The sequence below is a fragment of the Diplotaxodon limnothrissa genome, linkage group LG22 (assembly GCF_057381915.1).
Source record: "Diplotaxodon limnothrissa isolate DT_005_m linkage group LG22, D_limnothrissa_male_GT1.1, whole genome shotgun sequence".
Lineage (NCBI taxonomy): Eukaryota > Metazoa > Chordata > Actinopteri > Cichliformes > Cichlidae > Diplotaxodon > Diplotaxodon limnothrissa.
Window position 1 is genome coordinate 13,955,813 of NC_140616.1, and position 24,623 is coordinate 13,980,435.

Here is a 24,623-nt window from a genome sequence, read left to right on the forward strand (position 1 = left end):
TACCCTCCATCTGTCTTGGACACACTTTAGCATTTTATGTTTCTCCATGATATATTTTCTACCCCCTCTAGATATGCATCTTGGCACCTTTCTAGCAGGCACATCAGAGACAGAACTGTACTTTTAAATGCATCCCAAAGGTGCTCTGTTGAATTAAGGTCTTTTACTGTATTAAACGCAGCTAAATTTTACTTTACTGGCTCAGGCTTCAGACTGCTCTAAACACTTGGTCTCTATTAGGTTTCTTGTGCCAAGCTCATGTCAGCTTAGTATGATTTTATTTATTTTTTTCCCTTTTTCCCAATATGTGATTACACCTTGCAAGCACTAGCTTATGTTTTTAGAAGCCTAGTGAGTTGCAGCCAGTCAGAAGACATTGGGCTCTCAATGAGTGGGCTTGAAAAGGATCATTTCCGCCACTGGATGAAGTGAGACATAGCAGAAATTGGATTTCTTAAACTCTGAATCATGCAAAGCTTCTGTATTGGAGCATCAGAATAAAAAAATAAAATACTAAAAGCTGTAAATGTTCTCTCTAAATGAGCTCTGATCCAATTTGGCATAATTGTATTATACTCTGATTTCATGAGATATATATGACCCATATACACTTACCAGTTACGCCTTGCTAGCAGCAGATTGTACTGTTATGAAGGGGGGCTTCATAACTGCTTAATTTTTTTTCATGGCACTGGAAACATTCCTCAGAGATTTTGGTCCCCTTTGACATGATAGCATCACACAGCTGCAGAAGATATCCATGCTGCACCTCCATGATGTTCCACTGGATCCCAAAGGTGCTCCATCGGATTGAGATCTGGCGACCGTGGAGGCTGATTTTAAAAACTCATTGTCATGTTCAAGAAGCCAGTTTAAGGTGCATGAGCTGTGTGACTTGGCCTGTTATCCGGTTGGAATCAGCAATACTCAAGAAGGCTGTGTCTAAATTGTACTAAGGGGACCAAAGTGTGCCAACCAGCAGCAGCCTGAACCACTGATATAAAATGGTTCCAAGCTTTCTGTTGTCAATACCAAATTCTCACCCTACCATCCAAATATGCAGTTGAAATGGAGACTTATCAGAAAGGCAACTTTTATCCAATCTTCTGTTGTCCATTTTTGTTGACTCCATGCAAACTGTAGTGGTCTAATTCTGGTGGTCGTACTGTTACCTGAATCTCAACAGTGCGCTTTTATTTCGAGTGCCCGTTTTATCTATTATTTACGGTAAAGTAACATTACGACAGATTGCGTCATGATAAATCGTCTAGAACGCTTTACGACACTGTTGACAGCTGTAGTACTTCTTGGCGAGTTTCTCTAGTTGGTGTCCGTTGCTTGCACATTTCAAGTTATGGTTTAAGTGTCCACCAAAGCTGCAGTTAAATGAGTGTTTTTGATTTATTTCGCGGGTTCTTCGGGGTACCCGGAGGCCATTATCGTGGCCGGAGGTGAGTTTATGGCGTCGGAGTATGTAGCTGTACACTCGGCTACGCTAGCTGAACTTAGTACACTTTCTCTGCGTGCAGCTATGTCAGGGACAAGATTAGTGTTTTCTGCCAGGAAAACCACAGGGGTCCTTCAGCTAGATTTTGGTGCTATTTATGCTCACGGAGTTAATACGATTGAGTACTTTGAGGTCTGTTTGCTGGTGGCATGTTGTAACGCAGTTTCTAAACCAAAGGGAGATTTCAAAGTTTGTACATTTGTGTTACTTCGTCTATCAGGGACCCTTTCTTCGATGCCATGACTCATGACGACGACGATGAAGATGAAGATGATGAAGATGGATTCCACTATGATGGGTTCAGTGGGGAGCAGCAGGACCCATTTGACAGCGCCTGGAGGTTTGGCTTCAGTTTTGGCCCGGACGGGATGCGGATTCAGGACCCCCCGATGTTTGGCCACGTCCTCAGGGAGATGGAGGAGATATTCTCCCAGCTGGGTCGTTGGGAGGGACATCCAGAGTCTGGACGCTTTGGTATGAAAACAGACCCACGAGCCCCGTTTTCATGTTGCTTGTTTTTAACGAAATGTAACAAAACAAACAAGTATAAAAAGTGTCAGTAAAGATGTATGGTGTACAATTCTTTCACCCTGGAAAAAGAAATAATTAAAATCGCAAAGTTAACCATAACATCCATGCCCATGAAGACTCAAATTCTTACCACAACTCGACATGTTCCTCTCCTCTGTGTTTAACCTTTTTGCTCTTTTGCCCTCTTTGTGTTTTAGATGTTCCCCACATCATGCCACCACCACCGTCTCAGGACAGAGCAGAGAGAGGACGAGGAAGCTCCAGTGGAAACCCTCTGAGAGACTTTATGCTCAAATATCCTGACAGCGACACACAACGATCCAGAGAGCCCCGAGGTGATCACAGACCTTCTTATGAGTCACCTGAATTTCATGGCCGGACCCCTTTTTCCAGGGTAAAGGAGATATTCACTCCTCCTTCTTTGTTTCTGTTGCGACACAAGCGGTTGTATATTAACTGAGATTTTTGTATTGTGTGTTTAAAAGTTTAATGATATTTGGAGACACAAAACTCCACAGGAGGAGCACAAAGGTGACAGAGGTGGGTGCTGATATTTACATTTTATTTGATAATTTAGTGGAAGCTCTTTTAGATTGTGTCAAATTTATTTTCTATTCCCATCCTGATCCTCCCAAGATCTGGACTCGGCTGTGTCCTCTGATGGCTTGGATCAGCTTCTGACGCCACCTGCTGGTCAGGCACCCAACCAGCCCAGAACTCGGTCTTTCTTTCAGTCTGTCACTGTCACTAAGGTGGTGAAGCCTGATGGGGTGAGTGTTTCTTGATTCTGTAATAATACGTTCATAGTGATTCTTTTAATAGTTTTGTCTCCGTTTTGATGAGCATTTCGTTTGCGTGTGTCAGAGTGTAGAGGAGAGGCGTACGGTAAGAGACGGCCAAGGCAACGAGGAGACCACGGTGACTCGCTCGGGAGGTTCTGGGATTTCTGGGGGACCAGATCATTCGAATGGACCCGTGCTGCAAGGTCAGCCTGTCTCCGGTGTGTTCTTTGAATTGTTTATCTGACACACACACACAAAAATCCTGTATTTATTTTTGCTTTTCTTCCAGGTGATCCCCACCGCTTCTCAGACTTGCGGGATGATGGCTCATTATTCTCCAGGTTCTTTGGAGGCTTTAAATAAAATGTGAAGGAGTTATTAGAGATGTGAGCTGGCATATTTATATTACGTACCAATGTATGGACAAATAGTTTCACGGTCTTTCTTTGCCAAAACGAATATGTTGGATAAATTCTCGCTGGCTCATTTAAGATGAAACTGGAAGTCCAAATTGATCATGCAGGATCGAAGCTGCAGATCCTGAAAGCTATTGATGGTGACACACTGAGACACATGAGACGCTGAACAATTCACGTTTCCATATTTTATTTTTGTATTGTCCTGTAGACAAGCCTGTGTGGATGTGAGTGAGTGAAGAATTAAATAAAGACTCTTAATATATGTACAAAGTTGTTTGGCTCATATTTTTGTTAGTAACAGTCTTCAGATTTTACATGATCAAAAAACAAAACTGCACAATATACTTTTAAGCAGAACTTAAAAAAATGCTGGATGTATCAAATATGATACAATTTAAAATTCATATAATTTTTAAAAATTTGACACTAAGTTCCATAAATGCTTCATTTTCTGGCAAATATTTCGTGGTTCAGGCTCTACAGGGTCACAATTTCTATCACGCGTCATGTACAGCTCATTTAAACCTCGAGTGAGACGGACCAGTGGCGTTGCCCTTTCTCTTAATTTAAAGGAGCTTACACATTTAACCGTTTGTGTCAGTTTGTCAACACGATAAAGAAATGCTGTTGTTTTAAATGAAGGAAATCTGTCAGTCCAACTGTTTGTGCTTAAATTATCAGAAGTAAACTTGTAAAATTACAGAGTCAGATCTGGTAGCTCAGCGCCCGGACTGTGCTGTAATTATAAAACAAGTTTTTCTTAATTCAAAGAAAAAGTTGAATGTCTTTTTTTTTTTTTTTTTTACCGCGTTACAAAATGAGACATTTCTGTAGCAGACGGTGCTAAATTTAAACTTTTTTTGACATTTCAATGTTTGTCGGTTACTTTGTTGTAGTGAAACATTTTTTACATCTATGCCCTCCACATTTTTCTAAGCCGTCCAGGCCTTCTGTTTGACACTCCTGCTTTAAATGGTTCCTATTATAATAATCTCTGGCTCCATATGTCTAATCTTGACTGTAGCAGAGTAGCATTTTTTTTTTTTTTTTCTTATACTGTACCTCAGTGCAGCCAGTGGAAAAAGTCATTTTTGGTTCATCTGTCTGGTGAAAATCTCAGAGGGTTTGAAAAGCAGTTAGTTGAGCTTCTGTGTTCAAAGCCAGAGAGGGATATAAACTAAAGGTAATGGTTTAGGCTAAAAGGAATAAAATAGAAATACAGATGCTTTTGTTTTTTTACATTGTAAAATTTTAATCAAGAGGAAAAATGGACAGGCAAAACAAATAACAATAGTTTGTCTTTTTTCTAATCACACAGAATAAAACAACACATAAAGCAACTAACTTTATATTGAAAATTGATGCATATGTAAACAAATGAAATAAATGATTTTCTTTTAAACACACATTGTATACGAGGGTTAAATCACAGTGACAGTGGGCAAAGAATTAAGAAAATCAGTGAAAGAATAGAAGTTGAAAAACTGATAAGCTGGGTTTTTTTTTTCTACTTTAAGAAATAATTTGGGGATTGGTTGCGACATTTTGTGAAGAGCGGTGTAAAAGTCAGTATTTTGTGCTGCATAGAAAATACCTCGAGCGGAATGATGGGAAACCAAACATTTAGTTAGTTTTTAGCTCGGCATAGTTCTAGTTACAATAACCTTGGAAGAGACACATGAACAAACAAATGTTCATTTTTGAGTCTAAAGGGGTTTTGACATGAATTCAAATTCTTCCAAGTCGATCAAGTCGTCCTCTGTTTAACTGTGTTTACGAGGGTTTATAAAACCTTTTCTCATTGGTCCATCCTAATCAGCTGATTCCACATAAACCTTTTCCTTCTGCTCTGCAAATGAATGTGTCAGGTTTTCAGTTTCTATGTTTACAGGATATTAATTTACGTTTAATCAACATTAAAAGGTGCTGGATACTCTTTGATGTGCGAGGTCTTGCTGCTGTGCTCAGTTATTAAGAGGAGCGAGGATAACGGGATCTTTCCTGTGGAAGCTGGCTTCATATAAATCATAATCAAACTATTGTGATGCCGATACAGAATTTATGTGATCTGATACTGCATGGATGTTTGCATTCACTTAAATATCAGTTGTACTCTTTTTATTTTATGTGTTATATTTGTTAGAAAAAGAGATTTTAACCTCAATGAGTCTTTTTCCTGGATAAATAGAGGATATATATTGCGTGACAACAACTTTTATGAGGTAGTCATTTTTAATGGGTTAAAATGAAGTTTAAATGTTGGCTTAACCAAGCAGAGCTTCATCTTGTATCATGTTATCAATGATGTGAGGTCCTTTTGCTGCCCTTTGTCCACAGATCCCCTGTGATCTGTGAACCGTATCTGGAAACCACTACAAAAACCAGAGCCCCTCTCACAAATGTCCTTTTGCTGGGTGGGGTGAGAACACAATCCAGTCTGTTTATATAGAAGTGCATTTCAATCTGATCATCTTTTGACATGTTTAATTGTTTTTATGTTTTGTAATGGTTTTCATCCTGTGGGAATACTAATGATCCATGTTGAGAAATATAGCAGTGGACGTAACATAACAGAGTTAAGATCTTAAATTTCTTTTCCGATCAAACGGGAACAATCAGATCCAGTGCCAATCAAATGAGGAAACCCTCCACTGAGCCACTATCGAGCTTTTGGTGCACGGACTGTTTTTCATCGCGCATGCTGTGATTAAGATGTCCTGAGTCCACACACACTCATAATCACGTCAGCAATTCCATAAAGTGTGTGACGTAGCCTCCACCTCCAGCATGAAAGAGCAAACTCTGCTCAGCCAGGCAGACGGTGCAGTTCTGCGGCTCAGATCCACCCGATGACACCTGCCCGGCTCTGAAAACACACCTGCTCCCAGAGTGTGTAGAGGAAAGCTCAGGGATGGAGAGGCTGCTGAAGAAATGTCAGATCAGAAACCAGCTGATCAGGGAGTGCATGGCCGAATGTCTCGGCGTCTACGTCCTGATTGTAAGTGTCCTTTTCTTCTTCTTCTTTCAAACATTTAAGATATAGTTAGCTGTGTAGGAACTTAGTAGAACTTAAAAAAAACAAATAAAGTTCCCTCAGTTCAGCCAGTAAACTCAACATGAAGTGTGTCAGTCAGTGAGTTTCTTGTAAAATGCCCTGCTGGTTTGTTTAGAGCACCTCATAAATCTGCACTGTGTATAACTAAGGACTTTGGCCTGAATGAAACGGACAGAGGGTGACAGGGACTGCAGGGGAAGGGGGGGTAAAATTGGACTCTCTTGTTAGTGATTTCCAAAGGTGATATTCTTTTGACTGCAGTGCTGTTGTTTTATCTCTAATGACTATCTGGGGCAATGAACATTTACAGCACAAATCATAAAGCAGCTCTTTAGTTAAATAATAAAAAAGGATATTGCACCAAGTGTGTCAGAACATGACGTCTCTACTGTACTGCATGGTGAAAACATTCAAACTGGACGTATGTTGAATGAATCTAAGCAAGATAAAATGCTGCTATTGTGGATTAATCAGAAAATGAATTTGGGGAGGTTCTGAAGATTTTGAGAGTTTGGATCATTATCCACTGTTTTGATTGGGTACACTCGTGTATATATTCGACTGCTAATACTTCTCTTCATTTCATGTAATTGCAGCTGTTTGGATGTGGCTCTGTTGCCCAAGTGGTCACAACTGAAGACAAAAAGGGCCAGTACCTCTCAATTAATCTGGGTTTTGCTCTGGGAGTAACATTTGGGGTCTTCGTGTCTCGTGGAGTATCGGGTAAGGGACTGAACGAAGTTACTGGGTATGCAGAACTGTGATTAGAAGTTTACATACACTAATCTTTGCCATTAATGTCATGGTAATTTGGGGAATTATTTCTTTGCACTGTTCTTTTTCCAGGGTGGAATGATTGTACAGCATACATCTTTACTGGTTTCCTTTAATCCACACAGGTTCAAATATATACACACACTGACTTAAATCTTTTAATAAGCAGTGCTGAGGGGTTTTTAACTTGACAAGGCCAGAGCCTTTTAACTTCTTGCTAGTGATCATGAATGACTACAGTTTGATAGTTTTTCATTACCAGCATGAAGGAGCATGACTGACTCCACACCTGGTGACAAGTCTTACCCTGATCAACAGTTTTGTCTGAATCCCAGTTTAGATCATAATACCTGGAAATGAACTCTTTGATGTGTTGTTTGGAACTGCCATTAATATTATACTAACCAAAAATGCAGAAAAAAACACCTTACATAATAGTTATAAACCGATTTGCATGTCATAACTGTGATTTCTTTTTAAGGTGCTCATTTAAACCCCGCTGTGTCTCTGAGCTTGTGTGTTCTGGGCCGCCACTCATGGGTGAAACTGCCTTTCTACATCTTCTTCCAAGTGTTGGGAGCCTTTCTGGCTGCGGCTACAGTTGCTCTGCAGTACTACGGTGAGTGTTTAACAGTGAGCCCAGGTACAGCAAGGGAGTTGATAATCATCAATTGAGGCTTTTCAAATCAAATAAATCATGTCGTTTGATAAGCTCTCGCTCTCATGTCATCTCATGTTGTAACATCATTTGTGTTCTGGAAACGTCGCGGCTCTGAACAATAAACTGTGTTTTGTGTCTGTTTGATGATGCGTGCGCGATGAGATGTTTGCAGACGCCATCCAGGCGTACAGCGGAGGCGATCTGACGGTGACGGGTCCCACAGCCACAGCAGGCATATTCTCCACTTACCCCGCTGACTACCTGAGTGTGTGGGGAGGTATCGTGGACCAGGTCAGCCCTTGTTGTTCTTATTAGTTAAGGATCATTCATCGTTATCAGGCTGACAGATAAAGATGGTATAACTGCTCAATAGTCGTGTGAACCTGTATCCGGTTGTTCAGTCTGACGTCACTAGCCGTGTCTGGGCCTAAACTCCGCTGCAGGTCCATATATCAAACGATCACTATGGCATTACTGAGAGTTGAAAAACTGTCTAAAGTCTTTCATCTTTAATAAAATGATCAGCGTTCTGCTCTACCAGGTGTAACAATTGAGTTTAACATCCAGGCATCCATGAAAACGGAATTTATGACATTTAACGGAGTTAGAAGTTAGCAGGGAGTTAGCTCGCTAGCTTCTATCTAAATACAATATAGCATGTCCTGACTGCGGGGTTTTGGAAACAAATTAAAACGTACAGCTCTGTTATCACTTCCAGCATAAATGAAGACAGAAAACTAAACAGCAGTGACGTTTGTAGGGTTACTGAAGTTGGGCTAGCTGGTATATAATGATGTGCTACGTGACCGCTAGCGACACAGCTATGTTAGCATAATATAAACAAGCTAACTTTTTTTCCACTGGATAAAAGTTAACGTGAGTGTTCTCGGTGGTCAGGAACAAATGTAATCGCATGGCAGGATGCTGTAAAAGGACCAAACTTCAGCCAGGAGAACAACTGAGATAATCCATCCACAATACGAGGTTAGTCATTCATATACTGCTGCATGGGCTGGGCTGTAGTTACATCCTAAGGTTTTAAAAACTGAGCTTAAATAAATGGTTAGCGATAATAAAAGCCGAGGGAGGTCAACAGTGATCACTGACTGTTTTAGGAGCTTTTTGAGATCAAATAGAAGAAAATACAAAACATTAAACATGTTAACAACACAAAAGCCATATTAAACGCAGACTACTTTAGACCCGGAAGTAGGATTCGTCGCGTCATCACTGAACAACCGGATAGTTATATCGCCAAAATATACCAGGCTATTTCCTGAAACTTGGCTCCACATTGATAAATGGAGTAACTTGCCTTGACCCAGCCAGGAAACGCTGTTTTTCCATCAGATAAAATCATACTGTTCCTTCCTGCATATCTCTAACTACTTCCATGGCATCCAGGTGATCGGCACGGCCGCTCTGCTGCTGTGCGTCCTGGCTCTCGGGGACCACAGGAACAGCTCCATCCCTCATTATCTTCAGCCTGTCTTAGTGGGAGCAGCAGTGCTGGTCATTGGCATCTCAATGGGCTCAAACAGCGGATATGCACTCAACCCGGCAAGAGATTTTGGACCTCGGTTGTTCACCTACATTGCCGGTTGGGGGGCGGATGTTTTCAAGTTAGTGGTTTCACTCCGGATGCTCTGCTAATTCCCATCTTATTTCCTCACATTGTTGACTGTCTTAAAGCAAACATGCTGTCTATTTTTGCAGGGCCGGAAGTAGCTGGTGGTGGGTGCCCATAGTGGCTCCTTGTGTTGGAGCGCTTCTGGGAACACTGATCTACGAGCTGATGGTTGAAGTCCACCATCCTTCAGAGCAGTCCCAATCCCAGGCCTCGTGTCCGGAGGATAGAAGTGACAAGGTGGGGGTTGAGCTGGAGGGGGTGGAAGCGGACCGTGAAAAGCCAACTTAATGATTAAATCGTGTAAAAGAGAAACAACAGTCTGTGTGTGGTAAATGCTTTTTAAGCTGTGATAGTAACTGAAATTATCTATGTAGAGATAAATGATTGATCCAAACAGGCAGCTTCGGATTGCCTCCAACTTATTTTGAGGCATAATTGCACCAACACCTACAAGTAAACTTTAGTTTCCTGGTTATAGTTTCTTCCACAAATAAGACGGACTGCCATAAGACAGTTGCTTTAGTTCAAACGGCCTTTGAGTTATTCAGAAAATATCTTAATATCTATTGTTACAGATGTTTTTACAAACATTGACATTTTGCCAGATACTCAGGTTATTGGTTCACTTTTCATTTAGCGTTACTGTCAAGTCAAATGAGTGAAAGCCAACCTCCTGCAAAAAAAAAATGATATCCCCATTAGCCTCATGTTTGCCTTTGTATTTAGTGCCAACTGGCAAATGTTTGCATAATACTGAGTAAACATCACAAAATGAGCATGATGTCCAGTCACTTAGTGCCTTAATGATTTGCTAATATTGACCAATGGAATATACGAGTCTATCTATATGTAGTCCTATATGCAACCTTTTTAATAGAACATGTGTAGCAAATCTATGCTGGACAAACTCTCCAGTGTTTCCAGTATTCTGAGCGCTCCCTGCAGCACATGAACAGACGCACGAAAAAGCTCCAAAGCTCTCACCACAGTATTTCATTCACGCTGAGCTCTGGAGTTTTGGGCATGGCAAAGCTTTAGCTGTTGGACTCACACATGACTGTACTTTGGTATCAGGAGTTCATGGTCAGCTCAATGACCGCAATATGACCAAATCGTCACCCCTCCACCACCGTGCTTCATAGTTGACAAAGTGTTTTTGTCCAAAGGAACAAGTCCTGTGGTTTGTTCAGATGCAGCTTCAGTCTTTTTCTAATTTTGCCATCTTGAACCTTAATATGCTAACTGAGGCCTTTACAGTCTGAGATGTAGCTTACAGGGTTTTTTGCAGCTTCTGTGAGCATTGCACAGTCTGACCTTAGTGTGAATTTCCCGAGACATTCCCTCCTGGGAAGAAATCAGCATTGTGTTTATAGAGGTGCTCGCACTTCCACACCAATTCCTATGGAAGTAGTAAAGGTGGACCCAGGTTTGCACAGGTTTGCAGTCTTGTGAAAACTTGCTTTTTTATGACTGACTGTAGCTGCAAGGGATACGATTAATTATTATATAACATTTGGCTGATTGTTTCTCGTGAAAATTACCTGGTATGCTTCTAAACTACATAATCAGTCACCAAATCTTTCCAAATGTCAGCTCATCTGACCAGCTGAACACTAAGATTTTCTTTTCTCAGGGAATTTTTAGAGGATTCAAACCAACCAAGTGTGCAAACAGAAAAGCATCGCACTGAGCCCGATGCTGACCTCTGCAGATGAATCCGCGACACGAGCCGGTCGTCTCTTTTACACATTTATTTTGAAACAGCAAAAAAGTGTATGGCATTTCAGCAAGCAGACCACGACCATGGAAAAGAAAATGACATGAAAGTTTCCACTACTGAGCTATATAAATATGATATGACATATAAAAAGATACAAACAGAAAACCAAAGAAATCCACTCATAGGCCTCCAATAAAGTGACAGTGAAGGCTGTTTTTTAAACATATAAAAGAAATGTGAGTACAGCAAGCACTGTTGATTTAAAAAAAAAAAAAGAAACATTTGTTTTCAAACACATTAAGACAACACGCCCCCCCCTTCTCCCTCTGCTTTGTAATTACAATGTATAGCTAACTCTGAGAGGGGATTCTTGTTTTCTTTTGGACTTCAAATTGTTTTGAAAAAAAGGGAACAGTACAAGTACAAATACTATACGTATTCACATTATCATAGCAAGTTACTAAAACCAGAACCATTTCTTTTAGTGTAATTATATGTATTTACATGGCAAAACTCGTACACGTATACTACTGACAGGAAGCCTTACCTCTCTTCTTCTAGCTTAACGAGTAACAACATCACACATTAGTCACACTACACGGGTTACCACCTCCAGTAACCTCGCCTCCTAATGAAACGCCTCCAGAGATTCTCATCTCATGTCTCTGTTGCAGGTAAATCACACCATGTCTCGTAACATTTGATGCAATCGACTCACATACACCAACAGCAGTAATGTGTTTCATATAAATAAATATTATAGCAACATAAAACTCAGTGTCAAATTCCCCGTGCCCACAAACGATCCCCTTCATGCTTCAGGATGTCTCGGCACGATGAGTTTTTCCAGCTCCCACGGGCTGGAAAAACTGATCTAATTGCCAGAAAAACAAAAACAAACAAACAAAAAAAACGAGGACATGAAAAACGATGCGAAGTACAAAATATCTGCAGTACAGCTGTGAGGAGTACAGTGGGAGGTGCTATGTATCTACGTATGTGCTACAGTAACAAACAGGCAGGTGGCTACAGTCGGTGAAGAGTGAGTGCTCGAAATGGACACAGTATGGCTGATATACAGTATAAATGCTTTACTCTGGGGGGGAATGGTCCACACAAGAGTCCATCACAGGTGACGAGTTCATTTTAAGTGATCAAACATGCAGATACAATCGCACAGAAGAGGTGCCACAGAGGGAAACTGTTTGTGGTGGCTTAAAAAAGAAAAGAAAAGAAGTATACGACGACTGCACAGGAGCAGCTGTGTTTCATCAACATTCATATTCTACAGTATCGCCCTCCTCAGCCGTGACCCCTCGGGAGATTATCCGTCAGCTTCAGACGACCCCGCCCCCCTCTTCTACTGGGGCTTGTCCGTCTTGTGTGCCGTGAGGAAGGCCATGCCGTGGGTCCTGAAGTGGGTGTTGAGGTCCGTGGCCTTGTCGAATCGCCGGCCGCACACCTTGCAGCCCAGGTTTCCGTCTCCGTCCTCGCCCTGTGCCTGAGGAGAACCGGCAGCGGGAGAGCCATCTGGAGAGCCTTGGGCGCGAGGGGTCCCGCGTTCCGCGTCGCTCTGGGTGTCCCGCACTCGGTGAGTGATGAAACGGTGTCTGCTGAGAGAGCCGGCCGATGCAAAGCAGACTCCGCACTGCAGGCACTGGAAGGAGGCGGTGTCGCCCCGATGCTGGGGGATGTGGCGCTGAAACTCGGCCCCGTCTTCTGTAGTGAACCCGCAGGGGACACAGCGGAAAACGTTATCTTCCTCCTCTGCCTCACTGGGTCCCACTGATGTTGACGCCATGGATGCCCTGGTTCTCTTTGCGGGACCGCCGCCATCCTCTGTGTTGGTTTCGTCCTCGTCTCCCGCTCTGGCCGCAGGAGGACCGACCTCACCGTCTTGCTCCGAGGAGCTCCCCGGTCCTTCTCCCCCTGTGGCTGCACGCTTCCTGGTCATAGGGGGACCCTGAGAAAAAGGGAGAGCAGAGGCTAAGCAGCTGTGGAGACGATACACGAACAGAGCCTGCCCCAAGAACCTTTACTCACCTGTCCATCTGTGTTTCTGTGATGGAGTCGAATGTGTTTGTCCATTAAGAACCGACTGCCAAATGTACGTTTGCCTTCTGTACAATATCTGAGGAGTAATAATAAAGCAGCTCTATTAGTGACTGATAACAGATAAAGAAAAAAAAGACCATGATCTACACTGAAGACATTTTAAAAAGGCATCAAGTGGTCAGTGCCCTCTGCTGCACAAGCAGTGTAATGGTGCCATTCTTTTTTTAAACTTCTGCCAAGTTGATGTCAGCTTGGTATGGATTTCCATCTACGGTCACACCTTACAAGCACTGGCTTCAATCAGAAGACTTTAAATTACACACCTTTAACTGGGTTGTTTCAGACAGCGGATGAATTGAAAATAAGGATATTCTTACAAAGCTACTCTATTTAGTGCTCCAGGATAAAAACTATTGACTGACCTTGGAGGTCATCTGTGTACAATGAACTCATTGTCATGTTCAAGAAACCAGTTTGAGTTAGTTAATTCCACATCCCTATGTGCCCGCCACCGTCTTTTACAATTTAAGGTTGTGCATAGGTTCCATCTCTCCAAAGTCAAGCTATCTCGCATGTATCCGAATGTGGACCCCTCTTATGATAAGCGTGGGAGTGCAGAGGCTTCCCTTATCCATATGTTCTGGACGTGCCCTAGCCTTGAAGGATTCTGGAGAGATATATTTCAAACCGTGTCCCTATTTCTTGGATACCACATGAATCTTAATCCATTAGTTGCGCTTTTTGTCACCACTGGCAGGCTGATGCACGGTTGACCTCGTCACAGCATTGCACGCTCCCTTGTAGCTAGACGTGCGATCCTACTAAGATGGACGGGCGCCCCTTTGCCCAATCATGCTCAATGGCTGAGGGACCTTATGTACTATCTGAACCTTGAAAAGAACCGTTATGCGATTAGTAATAACAACAGTAAATTTTACAAGGTGTGGGGGCAATTCCTGAAATACTTTTCCAGCCTTCAGGTTGTGAACCCGACTTCCAGCATTACTCAGTAAATCCTCCCCCCTGTTTTTTTTTTTTTTAGTTATTTGTGTGTTTTTTTATTTTCTTCTGCTTTGTCCTGTTGTATTTGTGATGGTTTTTTTTGTTTGTTTGTTTTTGGGGTTTTTTTCCTACCTGGCCAGAGGGATGGGGCTACTAAGTGGTATGGGTAGGGAGTAAACTGATAAAAGCAATTACAAGATAGGTGAGTGTGTCATTAATCTGCATTCTATTATTTCAGTTCAATCAATCATTGTTAAACCTACTTGTTGTTTAACAATTCTGTGTGTATCTGTCTTTCTTTGTTGCTTCAATTTAATAAAAATATCTTTGAGAAAAAAAGAAACCAGTTTGAGACGATTTGAGTTTTATGACATGGCACATGAATCCTGCTGGAAGCAGCCGTCAGAAGACAATGCGATCATAAAGGGATGGATATGGTCAGCAACAACACTCAGGTAGGCTGTGATGTTTAAATGATGCTCAGTTGGTACCAAGAGGTCCAAGTGTGTCACACCCTCATGCCATTAGCAGCCAGAACCACCGATCCAAAGGCATGTAGGATCAATACTTTTATGCCGACAATCAGGCAACAATTTTCTAATCTTTTACTGTCTAATTTTGGTGAGGATTTGGTGGGAACTGTAGTGTCAGTTGCCAGTTCTTAGCTGACAGGTGTGGTTTTCTGCTGCTGTAGATCGTCTGCTTCAAGTTTTGACATGCTGCATGTTCAGAGATGCTCTTCTGAATACCTTGATTGTAGAAGATGCTCAGGTCATCTTTACCATGTCTGCATTTTAAATGCAAAATTACCAAGCACTTGAACGGCTGTACCTAATAAAGTGGCCAGTGAGTGTGTATTACATTTAATCATACAAATTATAATTGCTGTAGGTTTATATTTGAGATTTACTCGTGTCTATATGCTACCCATAAACAGTGTCTGTACTGAAAGTGTAAGTTACTCACTGGCAATGGAAGACTCTTTTGTTGCCCTCATGAATGACACGCTCGTGACGTCTCAGGCTGGAGGATGTGCTGAATGTGCCTCCACAGATACGACAGGGAAACTTTGGAGATAACATCACACATAAAGACATTGAGAGAAGATTTAAAAAAAAAAAAAAAAAAAAAAAAAGGATACTGAAACTTGGTCTTCCTACCAAAAGGAGTGGCTCTTTCCCTACTTCACTATCCACAATATGCTAAGCTAACAGAAACTAGATTTCGTGCACTTCTGTGTTAATAACATCTGTTCCTTTCCTTCCTGTGATCAACATTATCTGTCACACCTTGCCGTGCTCCATCTTCACGTGACTCAGATAGTCTTCGTTGTCCGTGAACGTGTTCTGACACTGAGGGCAGGTCCACTCGGTTGGAGCGCTTGGATGACTGCTGCCTCCTGTGGTAGTGGAGTGACTCCCTGGAGCCTCGTAGTCCTCATCGGCATCATCGTCATCGTCCTCTTCTTCCTCTTCTTCCTCCTCCTCCTGCTCCCGACCCCAGTCCTCTCCATCAGAGTTATCAGGCTTTCCAGAGGATTTTGACTTGAGGCCAGAGGGACCAGATGCGTTGGCTGGAGCTGAGGTGGGGTTAGCGCCATCGGTCTGAGACTCCTGTTTGGCGGACGGGCCTCTGTGAGCGGTCTGAGCGGGACGACAGGAAATTGTATGAGAAGAGAACAGAAAGGCAAACGGAGAAAATCGTCATCTTGAAGCTGTTCTTTGAATAAATACGATTATTTCGACTACAAACAAGTTCTAATGTCTCTATTGCTAAACTTTTGTACTTGGTATAGAACTTAGGACGAGGTCACCGGAGGGGTACCTCGCTAAGGCCGATCCAAGAATTACTGTCTGCCTTATTTGACGCCGCATTCATTGTAGAAAGCAACGAATGGGCAACACATAAAGGCAAAGGACTAACACATCATGTGCTGTGACATTCTGTATGTACCCACCTTAATATGCTCCATCATGGAGCCTTTTTGGGCGTAGAGCTTGGTGCAGTCAGGACACTTGAACACATGCACTTTTTGCTTAGCTAAATGAGTATCAAAATGCATGTACAGCAAAGGTTTTTGGGTAAAAACTGTATCACACATCACACATTTGTAGATCATTCTGCAAAAGGAGAAGAAGAATTCAATGGTTAGGGATCAACTTAGAGAATTTTCCTAAACAGTCTGAAAATATTTCTCTGTGGAAACGTTGAAAAGCAGCACACGTACTTGGCCTGTCCTCCGGTGAGCGTTGGGTGCTGGGTGCTGATGTGGCTCTGGGCGCTGGGGGAAGACTTGAAGGCCATGGGGCAGCTCGGGCACTTGTGGAAGACCTCGCAGTGAGCAGTCTGAATGTGGGACTTGATGGAGTTTAACCCTCCGAACACGACCTGGCAGCTCGAGCACCTTGGTTAAGAATAATGAGAATAATCAATAACAGGGATAAAATAAAAAAAAAATTAAAAAAAATATGTTTAAGTGTCATAAAGATTAAATGCGTTGTTTTTCAATTAAACCCATGGATGGAATTGTGTCTCAGGACTCTTTGGATGATTGAAATCAATCTTGGACACCTATGATCATTAGTTTGCCAGGTGAGCCCAATTAAAGGAAAAACTACACAAGAAGGATGTTCCACATTATTAAGCTGACCACCATTTTCAAGCAATATAGGAAGGAAAAATTATCTCTCTGTTGCTGAAAAGCGTGAAATAGTTGAATGCCTTGGACACGTAATGAAAACCTTGGATATTTCACAAAAACTTAAGCGTGATCACCATAATGTTAAGAGATTTGTGGGTGAGTCAGAGCACACATGGGTCCGTGCAGATAAAAGCACAATGATGAAGGTTTCTGCCAGACAAATACATCAGATTAGGAGAGCAGCTGCGAAAAGGCCATTACAAAGCAGCAAGCAGATAATTGAAGCTGCTGGTGCCTCTGGAGCCCTGCGAACATCAAGGTGTAGGATCCTCCAGAGACTTGCAGTTGTGCATAAACCTTATATTTGGCCACCCCTAACCAATGCTCACAAGCAGAAACGGCTGCAATGGGACCAGAACTACAAGAAGACTAATTTTCAAACAGTCCTGTTCACTGATGAGTGCAACCCTGGATGGTCCAGATGGATGCAGTGGTGGATGGTTCTTGGACAGCCACCATGTTCCAACAAGGCTGCAACATCAGCAAGGACATGGTGGAGTCATGTTTTGAGCCAGAATCACGGGGAGAGAGCTCCTTGGCCTCTTTAGGGTCCCTGAAAGTGTGAAAATGACCTCTGCAAAGTATGTTGAATTTCTGACTGACCACTTTCTTCCATGGTAGAAAGAGAAGAACTGTGCCTTCTGCCAGGGCTGCTCAATTAATCGAATTTTAATCTAAATTACGATCTGGGCTTTCAACGATCATTAAAAATGACTGAGCCGATTATTAGTACCTTACTCGTGCTTTACTCTCGCGCTGCTCCGTGTGGTAAAACGAGCGCACCTCTCTGCGATTCAAACACGCGTCACAACAATTAAGAGGACCCGAGGGAAGCTCGGAAAGCTAAGCAGAAGTTATTTGGAGAGGATAATGGGTGCTGAAGAAAGAATGCTGTTGGTTGAAAAGAGAGGTAAAACGACTTCAGTGGTGTGGAAACATTATGGGTTTGCGGAGTCAGACGTGGATCAAGTAGACATAGTGTGTAAACTTTGCTACGGTGTCGTAGCTGCACCACAGAGCAACACTACAAATTTATTCAATCATTTGAAGACCGCTCACGAAGCGACATACGATCAAACAATGAAGGAGCAGCAACTTTAGTTGACATACCTCAATGTCAGTTTGATGCAATTGTGCATTGTGTGGCTACACAGCTTGCCTTGATGTTTGGTTATTTGTATGCATAAAGATTATGCAGTATTTTGAAGTTCACTAAACATAGATGTTTACATTTTTCATTTATTTTTTATATTGCAAACATTTGCACTGTTATCAGTATTTGCACACTATTTTATATTATTTTTTGACAACCTTTAAAGCCATTATTCAATACATTGTTACTGTTATATAAATATCGTCAAATAATCGAGATCTCAATTTCAGTGAAAATAATCGTGATTATCATTTTTGCCATAATCGAGCAGCCCTACCTTCTGCAACAAAATCATCTTCATGCAAGACAAGGCACCATCTCATGCTACAAGGAATACCTCTGCATCATTGGCTGCTATAGCCATAAAAGGAGAGAAACTCATGGTGTGGCCCCCATTCCTCCCTGACCTCAATCCTATTGAGAACCTTTGGAGCATCCTCAAACAAAAAAAATATCAGGGTGGGAGGCAGTTCACATCCAAACAGCAGCTCTGAGAGGCTATTCTGACATCCTGCAAAGACATTCAAGTAGAAACTTTCCAAAAACTCACAAGTTCCATGGATGCAAGAACTGTAAAACTGCTATCAAATAAAGGGTCCTATGCTAATATGTAACTTGACCCGTTAAGATGTTTTTGATTGAAATAGCTTTGATTTCAGTAAAATTAATTGACTAATGCTGCAAATTCAACAAATTACCATTTTCAATTCTCTACAACCTATAAAATGTTTTGAAACTGTGTGCGTAATAATTTGGAACAGTGCATTTTAAGTTTTATATTTTTGAAAAACATACTGTTTTCATTGGGAGTTTTGTTGAGTAACATTTGAATTATACTCTTATGCTGACTGACATTTGAATCGGCTATTTAGGAAAATCAGAGAAAAATATCATTTGCATAATAATTTGGTGCGCGGTGTATATATATATCAAAATACGTTTCCTTTGTTTGCAGCAGTATGCGACTTAGCTAAAAGACAATAACCAAAAAGCTTCTTCACTTTCAACTTTCTGTTTTGTGTTGCTTTGCACATTGCCTTCTAAAGCTTTTATTGCACTATAGTAACATCACAGCTTGAAATCAAACTGATTCAAAATATCTGCGCTTCACCTTTAATCATCTGCTCCACTCTGTGTGCACGCAGAGTGAAAATGAGAGCAGAGCAAGACGAGAAATGAGTGAAGCTATATATGATAGCAAAGACGGCAAAGAGTACAATACAGTTGAGCTGTAATGAAACGCGTGCAATAAAACACGGTACATAAAATATAAATATTTACATTTTTTGTCTCATTAATCTGTCTGTCTGCAATTTACCCTTAAATCTGAAAAAAAAAAGAAAACTGGCATGAAGGTGTCTATTTCGGCCTGAAGGTTCTTATCTATATCACATATTATGTTGCCTAGCAACCACTAAAATGCCCACTTGCAGTGTTTTGCTTCGGTAACACCTTAGAAAATTCTGGTTATAATTTTAATTTACAACAATACCATCCAATTTATATCAACAAAAGCTTAACTATACGTGTAATATTATGACACCTTTACAACATCTGGCAACCACCTAGCAACCGCTTGAAATAGCCTGTTTTTTTCTTGTCTTTTTGCACTTATAAAAGCTTATGAAAGCATGCTGTTGTTTTTCTTTCACAACAATAATAGCTCATTTAGATCCAAAATAGTTGGATTATACACAACATATTGTTATCGTGTTATCTATCTATAACATGTATCTATAATGCACCTTATAAAAGCATCAGGCCTAACAATATTGTAGCCTGTGCTTAAAAAGCCAGGTAAAAGACAGTAAAAATAAATTATAGAACTGTATGAATCTTTTCTTTTTGCAAATCCTCACAGTGAGAAATATATCTTATTAATTTAACACTGGGATCGGATTGGCAGATCCGCAAAGTTTCAATATAGGGAGTGAGAAGTTGGAAAGTGCTGTCACTTCATTGCAAGACGTTCTTAAGACTCCTGTTGTAGCTTCAGAAGCTTTTTCCGCTAGTCACTGCTCCAAACATCTGCTTTGAATCAGACGGACTGATTACGTGACGGATTTTATAGTTTATATTATTTTATTTTAATAATTCTTAGCTACATTTAAGCTGCCCATTAGCAAATGCCTCCCACAGAAGAAGTGGACATGATTTTCAAATACCTTTTGAACTGCCAGTTACTCAATTGGTCATGTCATATGTTAACCATGTTCGATAGCGTGTCCACACCTGTAGCCAATGCGTCTGGCAAAGTGCAAACAGGCCTCGTCCAGGTGGGTCTGGAAGCTGGCCTGCCGTGCGATTCCACCGCACTCGGGACAGACATGAGGCGCTCTGTGTTTATGGATCCTCTGGTGGGCAGACACGGCACACGAGTTAGGGAGCATCATGGGAGGCGAGCACTGTGTACATGTCTGAAAATGGGGAGAAAAAAGGAAAATGAAACAAAACAAAGTCATCATCACAACTTCATAACCAGCAGCACGAAACATACTGTTCACTCATCCCCAATACTCACTGAGTTAGGCGCAGCTCTGATCTGCTGGAAGTGGGTGACCAGCTCCGCTTTGCCAGAGAATTGTGTTTGGCACTCCGGACATTTGAAGTTATTGTACTGCAGCCCTTCAGCCTTCTTGCACGGCAGAGGCATCAGCGCTTGCGGGCCCTGAGGTGCTCGGCGGACGGATCGAGGCTGAGCTGCTGCTGCTGGAGATGAAGTGTCCTTCATTGGGCTGGAATTGGCAGAGATGTTGGGGCCTCCGGGTGTGGAGGAAGGAGAGGAGACTGGAGGAGAGGAGGACGAAGAGGAGAGCAGGCCTGGTCAGCCAAAAGGTGAAAAACAAGAGGAGATAAATGAAAAACGATCAATGAGGATGAGTTACACATGAATGACATAGTTTTTAGTTCAAAATACATTTGCTTCTTTATTTTTTTTAAATAAAGAGATTAATATTTTAATGAGTGAATCATGGTTAGGTAACAAACAGCTCTTATTTCCTTAATATTTGTTGTTTATTCATTTTTTAAAAATCAACAAATGAAAAATACCTCTGGGCTTCCAGTGGACCTACTACGAGTTTTATTATTTTATGCCTGTTTCAGTGGTGGTGCTGATTACACACGGCAAAAGGCTTCAAATAATTGAGGTCAGTGTATATGCGAATAATCTCTATCAGCCAAAAGGTTCAGACTGCTCTAAACACTTTGCTTCAGATGCTTTTTTTCCTACTCGTGGCTCTGTATGATGTCAAAGAGAGAAGATATCCCTAATATGGTCATTTAAGGTACCCAGCTGTGGATGTGACATGCCTGCTTGTCAAACCTGTTTACGAGGGAGAGCATGAGCAGAAAGTAGGCTTACGGAGAGGAGAACTAAAAGAGCTCCTGCTAGACAGAAGATTAACTGATTGGCTGCAGGCTCAGCATGAGATAAGTAAGGTTTGTTTCAAAATGTTAATCATGAAAAGCGACTCATAGATCTAGAAGATTAGTCTGATTGGTCCCCATTAATTCCAACAATTTTCTTTGAGATGATATCAACTAAATGATAAATAAAATATGATTAACTGATGATTAAAGTAAGTGTTGGCTGCACTTCTGCTTACCACCAATTGGCGTTATGTCTTGTTGTCCAATCATCTGCTCCACAGTGACAGGCCTCATGACCAGGTGCGAGCACTGCATGACCAGCCCTCGCTCCTTGTGCTCTCTGGCATGCAGCAGCAGGCTGCACTTATTGAAGAAGGCCAGCCTCTTTGCACAATGGTTGCAGGTCACTTCGATGCGGAGTGATCGTCTGTCATAGTGTCGTGCCAGGCTGCGCTCCAGCGCAAACGCGTCTCCGCACTCCAGGCAGCGGTAACCTGTTGCAGGGAGGGGAAGGCCCCACTCGGGTGGTGGCAGAGCAGAGAGGTCGGGCTTGTAGCTTGGCAAAAGGTTTTTACTGTTCAGAATTTTGTTAAAAGCCTCCACCAGGCTCGACTGGCTCCGGGAGATGACGGCCCCCGTGCTGTTGACGATGGAGGCGGGTTTGTTCGGCTGGAGGCCGCTGCCTATGATGGTGCCGCTTCCTCCATTTGCCGTTTTGTTAGTGGTCGTACGTACGCTGATCCCACTCGCAGCAACTGAGAACTTCGGGGAGGAGGCTGCAACGGGGGTGACAGGCAAGGCGGCCGATTTAGTGATGCTTACAGCGGTGGCAGAAACCTTGGCCTTGTCAGACGCAGCCATTTTGTTTTGGACCTTTGTGGCGGCAGCTAGCATGACGCTGCTGGCTGCGAGTGTAGAGACAGGCAGAGCATTTAGAGCACTTACTTTCTGCGAAGTTGTTGTCATGTGACCAGGGGAAGACTCAGGTTTTTGGGCCTTGTTTCCTAAAACCTTACGTTCCCCAGCTTGAGCTTTAGGGTCCACACCTTTCCCTGCAGCACCACCTTTAGGCGCCACCCGTGTCACGGTTCTGGTGATTCCACCTGTGGAGGTTTTAATAGTTTTGATTCTGACTTTGAGGGGTCTGGATGGTGTTCCAGAAGCAGCAGGTGTTGCATCACCTGTGTCCCCCGCGTCAGTGGACACGGGTTTAGTTTTACCATCGTCCACCTCCATATTTTCCTCACCCGTTTTCGTGTTTTCTCCCTTGTCAGCTTTACCATCAACAACCCTGTCTATGCCGTTTCCCACCTCCATCTCTTCCTCCTCCTCTTTAGGTTCCCGCAGTTCAGAAGGAGGTGGGGTGGAGGCCACTGCAGGGCTGGAGCACCTTTTAGTTGTGACTTGAGCCGTTGATTTTGGCATCTCAGGTTCAGGACTCTCTGGTGAGTCTCTCTCTTCGATCACGTGTTCTGGATGCCTGTCCTCCACCTGGGGACTCTCTGTTGAGCCTAACGGGGGAGCTGATGAAGTCAAAGATGCCCCCGAAGGAGTGTCCCCAGGTTTGGGCTGAGATGCAGTAGAGGATGAGGGCTGTGCCGAGACTGAGTCAGACTTATAACGTCGGCTCAGCTGAGTGCAAGTCGGAGAGTCCGGGCTCTCCTGGATTACCAGGGGGCTTCCCAAATCTGGGTCAGAATCTTCCTCCTCCACCTGCTGGTGTTGAAATTCAGCAGGACCACCCTTGGGAGCTCCGTTAAAAGGCTGCGATGAGCGTAGAGGGTGTGATGAGGGTGCAGAAGGTGGAGTTGAAAGCAGGGGCTTGGAAGGTGGAAAGAAAGGCGAGGCTAGTCCCACGGGCCCACCAGCACCCAGAGGAGGGGACCCAGCTGACAGAGACGAAGATGAAGGTAATGAAGCTTTCACGCCGTCTGCTCTCTCTTGGCCCGTATCCTGCTGCTGCTGCTGGTGCTGCTGCTGTAGCAGCTGCATCTTTCGGGCTCGACCCACAGGATCTCCAGACCCCTGTGCCACAAGTGGTTTAAGTCTGTTGAAAATGTTACCACCCTGCTTGTGAGACTTGGCCGTACTAGCTCCTGCTGATTCTGAAGACACTTTGGGTGTATTTACCAACCATGGTGCACCATTAGGCTGAGCCTGGCTAAGTGGAAGTGGCGTGGAGACGCCAGAAGTCCCGAAACCATTGTGGTTGAGAGCTTCAGATTCAGCCAATCCAGGAGCGCACGCGCCAAGTCTAGGGCCCACATCCACCCCTGTGATCACATCAATGGTGTCCTGGTCTGCATCTACCTCCCCTCCATCCACCGTCTCGATACGCACTTTATTCTTCACAATCACACTCACGATTGAGGTGTCTGCCTGGGGGTCCGAGGGGCTTGGCGCTCTCATGGATGACCCAACGCTTTCTGGCTTCCCCAGAGGTGCACCTGCAGCTCCGTGCGGTCCCTCTGCCTCATCTGGGGCAGACTGGATGGCCTCTTTGGCATCTATGTCAGGAATGTCAAACGCTGCCAACAGGTCATCAAAATCTGGGGTCTTCATGTCCCCCATACCGGGATTACCTCCTGTAAAAACAAGACACAAAGCATGACTCTACATCCTACTACATAACCCTACATGCAAAAACTCTACTATAAAATGACAGTTATATTGTGTTTATATTTCCATGATAACCTGAAACAACAGACATGCACCTCCCTGTGATACACAAACAGGCTCCACTCGCTAGCTAGCTCGGATGCTGCATTAGCCAGCTAGCACGCTAGCGGCGGCGCTTCTGCTCCCCAAACCGCTCTCTCCGGTGGCAGGTTCAAAAATATTCCACTATGAATGGGAAACACTCGTCACTCCATCGTGCTTTTACCGCATGCAGGGCCCTGCAATAGTGACCATTTAAGAGGCGGTACCACCGACAGAGCGTTTTTGTAGCAGCGACCACGGTTATTTTTGAGCTACTACACTTGAGGCTGGCTAGCTGGCCGCTGAGCTCCAGCCAAGACAGAGAGACAGATAGAGAGAGGGGTCATTTAGCTAACGAGCTAGCGTTCGCCATTTAAAAGGCAACAGAGCGCTTCGCTGAGGTTTGGTGTGACAGCAGCGGCCACCCGGTGACAGCAGGCTCGACGAAATCACAGAAAACGGTGGCCGGGATGGGGATTTTCCTTTAATATTTCATGTATTTTTTGATTTGTTTACCTGGATGTGCGATTCCCGACTATCCTAGCTTGCTTTCAGCTGAAA

At 43.1% G+C, this 24,623-nt stretch overlaps 3 protein-coding genes and 1 non-coding gene across 4 annotated transcripts; 2 read left to right on the plus strand and 2 right to left on the minus strand.

The window, feature by feature from the left end:
* The first annotated feature begins 1,286 nt into the window (after nucleotides 1-1,286).
* On the plus strand, nucleotides 1,287-3,485 carry hax1 (HCLS1 associated protein X-1). The gene is made up of 7 exons (XM_085346500.1): nucleotides 1,287-1,451; nucleotides 1,728-1,981; nucleotides 2,236-2,432; nucleotides 2,524-2,578; nucleotides 2,675-2,808; nucleotides 2,903-3,023; nucleotides 3,110-3,485. The coding sequence occupies exons 1-7, from the start codon at nucleotides 1,387-1,389 to the stop codon at nucleotides 3,181-3,183; spliced, it is 900 nt and encodes a 299-aa protein (XP_085202626.1). The 5' UTR covers nucleotides 1,287-1,386; the 3' UTR covers nucleotides 3,184-3,485.
* A 2,650-nt stretch (nucleotides 3,486-6,135) lies between these two features.
* On the plus strand, nucleotides 6,136-9,662 carry aqp10b (aquaporin 10b). The gene is made up of 6 exons (XM_085346669.1): nucleotides 6,136-6,237; nucleotides 6,891-7,017; nucleotides 7,550-7,687; nucleotides 7,902-8,020; nucleotides 9,134-9,351; nucleotides 9,446-9,662. Exons 1-6 carry the CDS (start codon nucleotides 6,151-6,153, stop codon nucleotides 9,645-9,647), a joined length of 891 nt encoding a protein of 296 aa, XP_085202795.1. The 5' UTR covers nucleotides 6,136-6,150; the 3' UTR covers nucleotides 9,648-9,662.
* Nucleotides 9,663-11,395: 1,733 nt separating this feature from the next.
* znf687b (zinc finger protein 687b) lies at nucleotides 11,396-24,617 on the minus strand. Its single transcript, XM_085346490.1, has 10 exons — nucleotides 24,579-24,617; nucleotides 21,599-23,947; nucleotides 20,512-20,810; nucleotides 20,223-20,407; nucleotides 16,364-16,540; nucleotides 16,094-16,256; nucleotides 15,426-15,779; nucleotides 15,103-15,203; nucleotides 13,123-13,210; nucleotides 11,396-13,042 (listed from the first exon to the last, which is right to left on the minus strand). The coding sequence occupies exons 2-10, from the start codon at nucleotides 23,931-23,933 to the stop codon at nucleotides 12,440-12,442; spliced, it is 4,305 nt and encodes a 1,434-aa protein (XP_085202616.1). The 5' UTR covers nucleotides 23,934-23,947; nucleotides 24,579-24,617; the 3' UTR covers nucleotides 11,396-12,439.
* On the minus strand, nucleotides 15,915-16,049 carry LOC146609589 (small nucleolar RNA SNORA13). The gene has a single exon (XR_014905093.1). It is a non-coding gene; the product is annotated as a small nucleolar RNA SNORA13 (small nucleolar RNA).
* Nucleotides 24,618-24,623: the final 6 nt, after the last annotated feature.

Excerpts from the sequence above, each read along its gene's own strand:
- aqp10b (XM_085346669.1), top strand. The coding sequence starts at position 6,151 with ATGGAGAGGCTGCTGAAGAAATGTCAGATCAGAAACCAGCTGATCAGG. Across the intron at positions 7,688-7,901 it reads AGTTGCTCTGCAGTACTACG|ACGCCATCCAGGCGTACAGC; the intron begins GTGAGTGTTTAA and ends AGATGTTTGCAG. Across the intron at positions 8,021-9,133 it reads GGGGAGGTATCGTGGACCAG|GTGATCGGCACGGCCGCTCT; the intron begins GTCAGCCCTTGT and ends CATGGCATCCAG.
- znf687b (XM_085346490.1), bottom strand. The coding sequence starts at position 23,933 with ATGGGGGACATGAAGACCCCAGATTTTGATGACCTGTTGGCAGCGTTT. Across the intron at positions 16,541-20,222 it reads GCCAGACGCATTGGCTACAG|GTGCTCGAGCTGCCAGGTCG; the intron begins GTGTGGACACGC and ends TTCTTAACCAAG. Across the intron at positions 15,780-16,093 it reads CCATGATGGAGCATATTAAG|ACCGCTCACAGAGGCCCGTC; the intron begins GTGGGTACATAC and ends CGTCCCGCTCAG.
- hax1 (XM_085346500.1), top strand. The coding sequence starts at position 1,387 with ATGAGTGTTTTTGATTTATTTCGCGGGTTCTTCGGGGTACCCGGAGGC. Across the intron at positions 1,982-2,235 it reads TCCAGAGTCTGGACGCTTTG|ATGTTCCCCACATCATGCCA; the intron begins GTATGAAAACAG and ends TTTGTGTTTTAG. Across the intron at positions 2,809-2,902 it reads AGGTGGTGAAGCCTGATGGG|AGTGTAGAGGAGAGGCGTAC; the intron begins GTGAGTGTTTCT and ends TGCGTGTGTCAG.